Source organism: Suricata suricatta, chromosome 13 (assembly GCF_006229205.1).
Source record: "Suricata suricatta isolate VVHF042 chromosome 13, meerkat_22Aug2017_6uvM2_HiC, whole genome shotgun sequence".
NCBI lineage: Eukaryota > Metazoa > Chordata > Mammalia > Carnivora > Herpestidae > Suricata > Suricata suricatta.
The window spans coordinates 11830583-11843422 of NC_043712.1; the positions used below are offsets into that span (position 1 = coordinate 11830583).

Here is a 12840-nt window from a genome sequence, read left to right on the forward strand (position 1 = left end):
GTATCAAAAATAAATAAAACATTAAAAAAAAAAAGGGCACCTGGTTGGCTCAGTTGGTTAAGCCTCTGACTTCGGCTCAGGTCAGATCCCACGTTCGTGGGTTCGAGCCCCGCGTCAGGCTCTGTGCTGGCAGCTAGCTCACCTGGAGCCTTGTTCTGGTGCTGTGTCTCCTTCTCTCTCTGCCCTTCCCCCTCTCCTGCTCTGTCTCACTCTGTATCAAAAATAAATAAAACATTAAAAAAATTAAAAAAAAAAGAAAAAGGTAGTTATGTTTTTCCCTCTGAGACCCACAAATATCCCAATCAGAGTCCCTGCCTCTTGTCTCTGCTAGTCCTGGGATGGGTAGCAGAGTCTACTCCATTAGAGAAAGTCACCTATGTCTGCCTATAGCAGAGGAAGAGGTTAAGTGAAGGTAGCCTTGATTCAGGGTGTTTAAGGGTACCAGAAATGGTATATCCTACCTTCTTTGTTATATTATGCAAGTGACTTCAATTCACTGAATTTCAAAAATTTGTGAAGTGTATGTAATAAAATTAATGGGTTTTCAATTAGATGCTGCACTGCATTGTGCTTAGAGTTCAAAGTGAAAGCTCTTTGTAGTAGAGGCTAAAGTCTGGGATTGTGATGCCTCCCGTTTTGGTTTTCTTCTTCAATATTACTTTGGCTATTCGGGGTCTTTTGTGGTTCCATATGAATTTTAAGATAGTTTGTTCTAGTTTTGAGAAGAAGTGAAAGCTCTTACTGGTTGCAAACTAGATGGGCTTCGGACATGGAAGCCAGGGTATGTGGATCTTAGTGAACATGTAGCGACGATGGAAGCCTCCCAAAACCCATCTCTCCAACCAGTACCTCTCACTTTGCTTTTGCTTTTTAATCTCTCTGCCTGACTGTTCTCCTGTCTTGGGTGGATTGAGGAGTAGGGAACCATGCACAGACCTTGGAATGAAGGTCCAGGAACTGGGAATATAGACATATGTGAATTGGATGAGGGTATTTCTTTTGGAGAAGAATAGAAACACCAACTTTTTGGTTTTTTTTACACTTTTTGACTTGTCTCTTCTCTTCCTCCAGGAAGAATAGTGGCATGGACAGAATCAACCACTCCAGTGTCACTGAGTTTCTCCTCTTGGGTCTTTCTGAGAGGCCAGAGCAGCAGCCTCTCCTATTTGGCATCTTTGTGGGCATGTACCTGGTTACTATTATGGGGAACCTGCTCATTATCCTGGCCATTGGCTCTGACCCACACCTCCACACCCCCATGTATTTTTTCCTGGCCAACCTCTCTTTTGTTGATGCCTGCTTTTCTTCCACCACAGTCCCCAAGATGCTGGTGAATATCCTGACGAGAAGTCAGACCATACCATATGAAGGGTGTTTGGCCCAGATGCATTTCTTCATGATGTTTGGAGCACTGGATGACTTCCTCTTGGGGGTGATGGCCTATGACCGCTATATGGCCATCTGTAGGCCTCTTCACTATTCCACACTCATGAGTCCTCTTGTGTGTGTGCTCCTTCTGGCAGCATGCTGGGTCCTCACCAACCTCGCCACCCTCCTACACACCCTGCTTATGACTAGGCTTTCTTTCTGTGCAGGCAACAGCATCCATCACTTCTTCTGTGACGTGGTCCCTCTGCTGCAGTTGTCCTGCTCAGACACCAGTACCAACCAGGTAGCCCTGTTCACTGTGGGCTCCATGATACTCACTGGTCCTCTCTCCCTCATCATTCTGTCATATGCATACATCATCTCCACCATCATTAGGGTCCCATCTGCCTCTGGCAGGCAGAAGGCCTTCTCTACCTGTGGGTCCCACCTCACTGTTGTCTTCCTGTTTTATGGCACAGCAATTGGTGTCTATCTGTTTCCCCCTTCTTCACACTCTGGGGGTAAGGACAGGGTTGCAGCTGTATTTTACACTGTTGTGACTCCTATGCTGAACCCCTTCATATACAGCCTCAGGAACAATGATATGAAGACTGCACTGAGTAAGCTTTTTGGAATTCATACATTCTCTTCTCAAGGACTTTGATCCTACATCCATATTTTGAAGTTATGCCATGGAGAACCCATGTATTTATGAAGCATAATCACCCCTTAACATATTTGCTTTGGTTTAAAAAAAATGACCCAGAATCATTCTCTTAAACTTTAGATGTAACAATGTATGTGGTCAGTGTATTTCATAAAGGACTTGTCCTGTCTTATAAATGTGAATATTTCCCTGGTGTTTGTAGGGTGATCTGAATCAAAGGGGCAAGGCCACTTAGAACTTCTTTTGTTTTGCTTGTATTCTAATGTGTGAATTTTTTTTTAACCTACAATTCAGCCAGAATTTATTGCTATTCCGTTAGCCAGATACTGTGTCAGGCAAATGAGGTAATGATTTCATGCCTTTATGGAATTCACCTTATAGAATTCAGTGTGGTATGTTGTTGCACATATATGCAATTAACTATTACACAGGTCCAATCATTATGATATTTCCATAAAACTTAGTATCTATTTTATTCCATGTTCTTAACTCTCTAAATGTATTATGCCATTTAATTCTCCAATTGTAATGATCTTGGGTTAAATACTATGATTATCACATTTTATGGATGGACAGTATAGCTAGTAAGTGGGGAAAGAAAGATTGAAATTGATTTCTAGTCTAACTCTGGAGTCCAAACTCTTGCATGCTTTAGTATCCTGCTTCTCACTGCTAATGTCTGTGGCAAGAAACATGGTCACATAAAGCTAGTATGTATATGCTTATACCTACCATGTGCCAGGCACCATGCTATGCACTACTAGTAAAATGTAAAAATAAGTAAGGTATTGTCCAAATCTATACATGGTAGAGACAGACGTGTGTTTAAGGTAGTATAAATCAAGTCAGATGGTGATAATTGCCGTGACAAATATTAGAGCACAGAAGGAAGCAAAATAATCTGCATAACGGCGGTCAGGTACAGTTTTACCCACGAAACGACATTTTATTGAGCCTTAATGTGTGAGTTCACTTGAACTGGTGGAGAAAGAAAAGTGAAGATTCCACAGGGACAGGCTATTTACAATAGAGGTCATGCTGGCTGTTGGAACCAACCCAACTCAACCTTGCAAATGTTTCGTAGTGGTCTCTCTAAATATGGGTCTTGGCTTTTCTTTCCCAGTACTGTTTCCTTAAAGCCTCTTGGTCAGTTCTGCTCTTTGTAGCTTTCTGTCATTGTCAATGCTTTTGAATTCTAGCTAAAGATTAGTATTTCCTGGAGCTTTAGAATTCTTTAGAGAAGAGACCCTACTATTTTTTTTATAAAAACAAAATAGGTAATTCTAGTGCAACCACATCTGAGAATACCATTATGGGACATCCTTCATGGCAGCAAAAGGACAGATAAAATAAGGGAAAAAGAACTGAGGGCAGAAGGCGGGGGGATGAGAGGGGCGGTAGTAATGAAGGAAAGCACTTGTGGGGAAGAGCACTGGGTGTTATATGGAAACCAATTTGGCAATAAACTATTAAAAATTAAATAAATTTAAAAAATAAAATAAACCCTATGACTTTTAAATGTTAAAATCACCAAAACACCTTTAATTTTACTGGTAATGACATACACAACCTTAAAACATATTAAGTATTCATATTAAATCATAATAAATATTCATGTTGAGCCATAAAAAAAAAAAACCTAGTTCATTATTTACCTTATCAAGGGTAAAATCAGTGAGGGATTGACCATACTGACAGCAGCAAGAAGTTCCTGAATGCTGAACCCTGGTTGAATCCTATTATACCTTACTCAATTTTTTATTCTTTGCTATAGTTTGCTACCTTGCCATAAAAGTCTTTCTGGACCTGCTACATACTATGTACAGTTCTATCTTTGAATAATATTTAGTTTACTTTGACACATTATTTTCAATTATACTTACAATATTATTAGAGTGAGGCATTCATCCCTTCCAAAGAGGCTATTTATATTCTTATCTTTGGCTTCTACTCCTGTTCAAAAATGATAAGCAAGTGGATTCTTGCCCACTGGATATTTCCTTGCCACCCTTCCTTAGAGTCACTCCTGGGGGAGGGGGTTCTATATGGCAGTGTACCTTCCAGGCAGTAGACATCCGTCCATTTTCAGCTCATTGCAATGTGTCATGATTTTGTCCAAGTGTTTTCCATGCCACTGGACCAATGATGTGTGTTGAGTGAAAAGAAACTGAAAAAAAAGGTGGAGAGTGTGGAGATCTGTGCTGACCATCCCTGTTTGCTTGTGCTTTCTGGACCTGCTTGAACTTAATCTCAAATAGAGCATTTCCAGTGTATGATGGCTTGCTGCTGCACCCTTGCACCCTGTTGTAAGTCTTAGAACTGGGTGAGGGATTATGACTTTTTGTTGTAAAAGTTACCATGGTTTTCTACATACTTTTTTCCTGTTGTTATATAATTTAAGCAATACCCTTATTGGCTGCCCCTCTACTTAAGCCCTAGAAACACAACAGTTTATTAGCCACTTCGACAAATCCCTATAGGAGATCTGTCCTTGCCAAGCATTTTGATATTTGGTATTTTCATTCATATTACTTCTGATGGTTAAGTGCTGCCACTTGGGCCTCGGCTCCTCCAGAATAATGTTATCCCTGCTGATACCAGGGAGCCACGCTCCATGTTAGCATTTTCGCAGTTCTTTCTCAAGGGAGAGAGCCCCCAACCAACTTCTCAGTGATTCTGTTGTCCTCCTCACAAGTGTGTTCTTTATTGCTTTAGTGAAAGGAGCACCTCCTGTCCTTTCTTGGGCACATAATTGCCTAGTGTGTTCTCTGGTCTTATAAATCCATTCCAACATGGCCATGCCCCTGAAATTCTGACCTCTTCCTCAGTACTTTGCCAAGGTGTTCTAGCATCTACATTCCATTTGCTGTAAGCACCATCATGTCCAAGCATATCATGATCCCAGCAGCGTGTGAGAACATATTCCAGGTGTTCCTGTCTCCTGGATCATAGAAGAGTCCTTATGCTTTGAGCATTTTTACCCCATCCAGCCCAATGTTTCATAACTTTCTTGTCCAGCCATTTGTATTCCTCCATTTATGAGTGGTATGTATTAGCTAAATCCTCCTCCCCACATTGATGAATCGGGTAAATATTCCTGTAGCCAGGACTGTTCCTTCATGTTGGGGCTGTAATGAAATCTGTTCCAAGTTATTAATCTAGAGAAAATGAGGCAGGCAGGCATTTTGAAGAAAGCAACTGTCATCTTGTGTATCACCCACCTCAAGCAGAGTTTTATCAATTACAAAGTGCTGCATAACAAAGGCTCCCCTAAAACTGGTGTTTAGAAAACAACAATTTACTTGGTTTATATTTCTTTGGGTTAATATTTAAGATTTGGCTCAGCTGGGTGACTTTTTTAGTGGTTTCGGGTAGGCTCACTAATGTATCTATAGTCAGCAGCGCATCAACTGGGTGAGGCAACTTCAGGAGATTGGCAGCTAGTCATAGTGAATGAATTTCTGGTACCAGGAAATTAGCCTCAGCTTTAAGAAGATGTTGGGGATATGTCTCAGTCTTAAGGCTATCTCATGGTTCTGGGCAACCATCTCCTTAAATGAGGCATTTCTCAGCTACTACTCATGCATTCTAGTGATGCCAACTAGTGTCCGTACCAGCACCGAATCTCTGACTTTTCCTACTACCCAAAGTCTAGCCAGATATGGATTTCACCAGGGTTCTTGCCCTCTAGTGTTTGAAGATCAGATGAATCATAAGAATACACTGACCAATGAACGAATGGTCAGGGACCATTTTAGGTGGCAGTACCCAGTTTGCATACTGGGATGTAAAACGGACTACATCAGGAAATGATTGGACACCCCAAGGTCAGGAACATTACATCCCATCTCAACTCACCTACAGAGCTATAGCTTCTCATTTTCCTTTCTTGACATAAATTTGTACCTTTCTATATTCTGTTCTTCCTGCCTTCAAAAACTTCTCTTGTCTGTTTTGCAATGACATACCCATACTTTAAGACCCATCACAACCGTTACCTCCTCAGTGAAATCCTTCTGGATTCACCTATCCAGAGGGAAAAGAGAAACTTGTGTTTGATCTGTGTTTTAAGCAGAACTTGAAGACTGTAGCATGTGTCAAGTACTATGCTAAGGAGTTTTACATGTGTTATCTTTTTGATTTCTCACAACTGCCTTAGACGATAGTTATTATTCACTTGTTTATATTTGGAAACTGAGACAGAGGGGTGTTGGTAACTAGTTAGAAGTCATACAAGCAGTGAATGGTAGAATTGATACATAAACCAGGTATTTCTGATTCCAGTGTAAGTCTCATTTTCACTTAAAAATTATTTTAAAAATCTGAGTTTGTCAGTGAGATCTCAGAGTTATAATTATGCAGGGGAGGAATGGATGGAGTGCAGTGAAGTTTCAAAAAATTTCTCCTGGGGATTATTGAAAAGTCCTTATCCCCTTGTGAGGATAAATCATTAGCAGCATCCCTAAGGGAGATGCAATAATAAAACTGATATATTTAAAAATAGATCTTAACATAGATTGTTGGCACTGTGCTGAATGATGACTGCATAAAAGAATCTCAGTGAGAGCCCCACATGTGGTCCAAGTACCGTTCTCTCTGATCATGTGGTTATCATGTTCTTAGGTTATTTCAGAATATCTAACTGGAGACTTCTGCTCCATCAGGGGGTGTGATCCTTTGGCGAAGTATCAGGATCTAGTGACTATTCTTCTATTCTAGCTTCTGATTTGCCTTGCCACAACCTCAAGTCATTTGCTAGTATAGAGAGACATTGTTGATTGGAATTGTGTATGTGAATTGAGAGAAATATGTGGATTTCATGTCTATTTAGGCATTGTGTAACCAGTAAGGGCATGCATTTTGGAATCAAATCTGGGTTCAAATTCTGGCTCTGCCATGTATTAGCTGTGTAACTTCAGATAATAATTTACCCCCCCTTCTTAAGCCTTTGTTTTCTGTACAACGCAAATATTTACCTCAAATGAATATGTTGAATATTACTAAAGATAATAAAAGAATGAGAAAGTTTACATATTTTGTCTCTAAATTCTTCCAGAAACACTACATGATAGAAAATGTATTTTTAATCATTTTTAATTTTAGTATAGTTGGCATGATGGGCAATATTTGATTATCTCCTTTCATGAGTAGGCAAACTGTGGCTCACTGCCAGAGATTAGAAAACTAGTAAGCAGCCGATGTAGGATTTGGATAACTGTAAGTTGATCACCCCCGCATTTCCAGAATGAACATCCTTGGCCTCATGGAGATCGCAGTGCCCTTCTGCTCAGAAGTCTCCCCAAGGCACTTTTCATATCTTTGTTTCTCAGACTATAGATGAACGGGTTCAGCATGGGAGTCACCACAGCATACATCACTGCTGCAATCCTGTCCTTGCTGGCAGATTCAGCAGAGGAGGGAATGAAGTACACCCCAATAGCAGACACATAGAACAAGCAAACTGCTGAGAGGTGGGAGCCACAGGTGGAGAAGGCCTTCCACTTTCCACTAGCTGATGGGACTCTTACAATAGCAGCCACGATGCGGACATAAGAGATGATAATTAGCAAGGGGATCAAGATGGTCAATGCCCCTCCCCAGTATATCAGCACACACTGGTTGGCATAAGTATTGGAACAAGAGAGCTTCAACAGAGGGAGAAGTTCGCAAAAGAAGTGGGGAATGATGTTGTCAGTGCAGAAGGATAACTGAGCCAGGAGACTGGTGTGGGTCAGAGAGTATGACTGAGTGAGGATTAGGGACATGACCAACAGCAAAGTACAGTGTCTGGGAGTCATGACCAAGGTGTAGTGAAGGGGGTGGCAGATAGCCACAAGCCGGTCGTATGCCATCACCACCAGGAGGAACACATCTAGACCAATGAACCATAGGAAGAAGTAGATCTGAGACAGGCATCCAGCGAAGGTGATGGTATTCCTATGGGTCTGAATGTTCACTAGCATTCTAGGGACTGTGGTAGATGCTAAACACAGGTCAGTGAGGGAGAAGTTGGCCAGGAAAAAGTACATGGGGGTGTGGAGGTGCAGATCAGAGACAATGGCTGATATGATGACAGTGTTTCCCAGCACAGTGAGCAGGTACATGCTCAGGAAAATGCTGAAGAGGAGAGGCTGCTGTTCCTGCTGCTCAGACAGGCCCAGGAGGAAGAATTCAGAAGCACTCAGTGTGTGATTTCCTGGTTTCATGTCACTGGTATAACTAAGGAAAAAATAGAGGATGACACTTCAAAAACTTTTCCTGCCCTTATATTGTCCAGGTGAAAACAAAGACATAATTAAAGGTAGAATCAGAACATTAATAGACAAGCATTATCTCACTGAAATCTGAAAGAGCTCTACAAGATAGTCCTGGTTATGCCCATTTTATTGATTAAGAAATGGAGCCACCTAGAAAAAGATGGAGGTAAAGTTTAAATCTGGAAATTCTGACTTCAGAGTCTGAGAGCAAAACGATCCTAAAATTTGTATGGAACCCAAAAGACCCTGAAGAGCCAAAATATGTTGAAAAAAAAAAAAAAACTAAAGCTGGAGGCATCACAATTCCAGATTTTAAGTTGTATTTACAAAGTTGTAATCATCAAAGACAATATAGTATTCACACAAGAACAAATATGTAGATCAATGGAATAGGACAGAGAACCAAGAAATGGACCCACAAATATATGGCCAACCAATCTTCAACAAAGCAGGAAAGAGCATCCAATGGAAAAAAGACAGTTTCTTCAGCAGACGATGTTGGAAAAACTGGACAGTGACATGCAGAAGAGTGAAACTGGACCACTTTATTACACCATACACAAAAGAAAATTCAAAATGAATGAAAGATCTAAATATGAGAGAGGAAACCATCAAAACCCTATGGGAGAAAACAGGTAGCAGCCTCTTTGATCTTCCTTGACATGTCTTCAGAGGCAAGGGAAATAAAAGCAAAAATGAACTATTGGGACCTCATCAGGATAAAAAGCTTATGCACAGTGAAGGAAACAAGCAACAAAGCTATAAGGCAACCAACAGAATGGGAGAAGATAGTTGCAAATGACATATCAGATAAAGGGTCAATAATCAAAATCTAGAAAGAACTAAGAGACTCTTAAATACAGAGAACAAGCTGAGTGTTGCTTAAGGGGAGGGTGCGAGGGGATGATCGAAATTCGTGATGGGCATTGAGGAGGGCACTTGGGAATGAATACTGGATATCATATTTAATAGATGAATTACTGGGTTTTATTCCTGATGCCAAGACTACACTGTATGTTAACTAACTTGAATTTAAATTAAAAAATAATAAAAATTGAATGAATGAATGAATGAGTGAATGAATGAATTAAAATAAAAATAACATTGCTTCACTGGGGATAAAAAGAACTTATCAAATTCAACACCCCCAAAAAACAAATAATCCAGTGAAGAAATGGGCAGAAGACATGAATAGACACTTCTTCAAAGAAGACATCCAGATGGCTAGCAGACACATGGAAAGATGATCAATATTCAAATCAAAACCACAATGAGATACCACCTCATACCTGTCAAATGGCTAAAATTCACAACTCAGGAAACAACAGATGTTGATGAGGATGCACCAACAGGATGCCCTGCTGATAGGAATGCAAACTGGTGCGACCACTCTAGAAAACAGTATGGCGTTTCCTCAAAAACTAAAAATAGAACTGTACTATGACCCAGCAATTGCACTACCAGGAATTTATCTAAAGGATACAAAAATGCTGATTAGAGGGGCGCCTGGATGGCTCAGTCAGTTGAGTGTCTGCTTCAGCTAGGGTCATGATCTCACAGTTTGTGGGTTTGGGCCCTGCATGCCAGCTGTGCTGACAGCTCAGAGCCTGGGGCCTGCTTTGGATTCTGTATCTCCCTCTCTCTCTGCCCCTCTCCTGTCTCTCTCTCTGTCTCTCAATAATAAATAAATGTAAAAAATCTTTAAAAAATGCTGATTAGAAGGGGCATATGCACCCTAAAGTTTGTAGCAGTGCTATCAACAATAGTCAAATTATGGAAAGAGCCCAAGTGCTCATTGACTGATGAAAGGATACAGAAGATGTGGTGTGTGTACACACACACACACATACACACACACACAGTGGAATATTACTTGGCAATCAAAAAGAATGAAATCTTGCCATTTGCAACAATGTGGATGGAACTAGAGGGTATTATGCTTAGTGAAATAAGTCAGAGAAAGACAGATATCATATAATTTCACTCATGTGGAATTTGGGAAACACAACAGATAAACATAGGGGAAGAGAAGGGAATATAAGGTAGAAACAGAGAGGAAGGCAAACCATAAGAGACTCCTAAATCCAGGGAACAAACAGGGTTGCTGAAGGGGAGGTTGGTGAGGAGATGGGTTAAGTGGGTAACGGGCATTAAGAAGGGCACTTTCGCAGATGAGCACTGGGTGTCATATGTAAGAGATGAATTCCTGAGTTCTACCCTGAAGCCAAGACACCTAACTTGAATTTAAAGTGTGTGTGTGTATGTATGTATCTTCTTTACCTATCTGCTTTTGATAAGGTGCCCAGGACTAATTTATTTATTCCTTCTATGTTCAATAAGTACTTACTATGTGTCAGTCCCTGTTCTCAAGTACCAGAGAAACACTGATAACGAATACAGATGAGTTCCTGCCCTCTTGTAGATAGTATTCTAGTCAGAGGAGACATGTAACAAACAGTTAAATAAATAAGAAAATAGGTGTTAAAGTGAAAACAAGATGTAGCAATGACTAGCAGATCCCTTTAAATGTCATGGTCAACAAAAGATTCATGGAGGAATAGATAAGAAGGGGCTGGCCAAGTGAAGAATTGGGGGAAGAGTGTTTCCAAAGGAAGGAACAGTGAGTGTAAACATGGGAGGAGCACATATATTTGGGGAAGCAGGTTGAATGCAGGTGGGGTCAAGTGTAATGAGCAAAGGAGAGAGGCAGGGGAGGCAGGTGGAGAGGTGGGCAGGATCAGAAATGGCCAGAAGTGCAGATTCTAAGAACCATCAGAGAGGGGGGTGTTTAAGCAGCAGAAGCCATGAGCTGACTGGCCCATGGTATGGAAAGAGCATTCTGCTGCTGTGGAGAGAAGGACTGTATGGGCCAGAATGAGAGCAGGGAGGTCAGTAAGGAAACACTTGCAGGACCCAGCAAGGCAGCTGGGCAATTATAGTGAAGTGGATGGATGTGGGCTCTGGTTTAGAAAGTTTACGGGACTTTGCCCAAGGAACCACAAGTAGTGGATCTGGTTTGTAGCAAAAGGCCTTTCACTTCTCCAGCTGCACCTGTACCCTAGAAATAAACCCTGTACAAATAGTAAAACTGTATAAATGAGCAGGAAAGAATGAAGGTGATTTCTTTTACCCATAGGGGTTGTTTAAGAACTGTACAGCTAGGGGTGCCTGGGTGGCTCAGTTGATTGAGCTTCTGACTTCGGCTCAGGTCATGATCTCGCGGTTCGTGGGTTCAAGCCCCACATTGGGTGCTGTTCTGACAACTCAGAGCCTGGAGCCTTTCTTCAGATTCCGTGTCTCCCTCTCTCTTTGACCCTCCCCTGCTCACACTGTCTCTCTCTCTCTCTCTCAAAAATAAAACATTAAAAAAATTAAAAAAAAACAACTGTAAAACTAAAAAAAAAAAAACCAGAGAAATGATCTCTAAAACGTTTCTTAAATGGAAGAATCCCTGGAATGTCCAGGAAACATAAGAAAACTAGAAGGAGAGGTGTCAGAGATGTGGCAGGGGAGAGAATGGAAAAGGCAAAGGCTTTCAGGGCCCATTCGCAAAATCATAGGTATAAAAGCTATTTATGATATGCTTACTGTGTGCCAATGACTTCCATCATTTAGTCTATACCACCCATTACTAAGTATATTTATCTTACATTTTCAGATCAGAGAGGCTAACTGACCAGCCTACAATCACATGGCTAGTAAGAAGACAAGTCAGTATTCAAACCAAGGTCTCTCTTCTGCCAAACATGGAAGTCAGTCTATTGTGCAGTTCTGCTTCCTAAGATAGACAAATCTATTCTTTCTTACAGATACTGTAGATATTTGTCAACTTTGGGAGTACTTTGGGTATTTCCCACTGCTTTGGGAATGTAACCATGTGGAGCAACCTCATCCTTTATTTTTTATTTTTTTAATTTTTTTAAATGTTTCTTATTTATTTTTGAGAGACAGAGAGAGACAGCATGAGCAGGAGAGGGTCAGAGAGAGAAGGAGTCACAGGATCTGAAGACAGGTTCCAGGCTCTGAGCTAGCTGTCAGCACAGGGCCTGATGCGGGGCTCAAACCCACCATCCGGGAGATCATGACTTGAGCCGAAGCCGGACACTCAACCGACTGAGTCACCCAGGCGACCTTAGCCTCATCCTTTAGAATGCTTCTACAGCGGGTCTAGGGAGCCATGTTTGCAATATTTCATCTATTCAAATACCTACTGATTGCCTACCTTATGCCAGAAATGCCTGTGGGCACTGGATAGGTAAGGTCAATCAGAATAGGCACAGTCCCTGGGCTTGTAGGCTAATTGGAGAGACTGACAATAAATAATTAAACAAGTGAATATATAGTTAGAAACTCTGATTAATACTGAAAATGAGAGGTTGGTAATATCACTGAGAAAGTATAAGTGGAGGACCTAATTTAGATTAGAGGTCAGGGAGAATGTCTCTGAGAAAGTTAAATATTGGGGACTTGAAGTAGTAATTAACTCTGTCAGGAGCAGAAGAAAGAACAGTAGGATAGTTAACCTCCTAGCACATGAGAAAGTCCCAA

The 12840-nt window shown here is 41.0% G+C and overlaps 2 protein-coding genes across 2 annotated transcripts; one reads left to right on the forward strand and one right to left on the reverse strand.

The window, feature by feature from the left end:
• Positions 1-1045: 1045 nt before the first annotated feature.
• On the forward strand, positions 1046-2032 carry LOC115275849 (olfactory receptor 1N2-like). The gene has a single exon (XM_029919617.1). The coding sequence runs from the start codon at positions 1085-1087 to the stop codon at positions 2030-2032; it is 948 nt and encodes a 315-aa protein (XP_029775477.1). The 5' UTR covers positions 1046-1084.
• A 5264-nt stretch (positions 2033-7296) lies between these two features.
• Positions 7297-8241, reverse strand: LOC115275850 (olfactory receptor 1G1-like). Its single transcript, XM_029919618.1, has one exon. It carries the CDS (start codon positions 8239-8241, stop codon positions 7297-7299), a length of 945 nt encoding a protein of 314 aa, XP_029775478.1.
• Positions 8242-12840: the final 4599 nt, after the last annotated feature.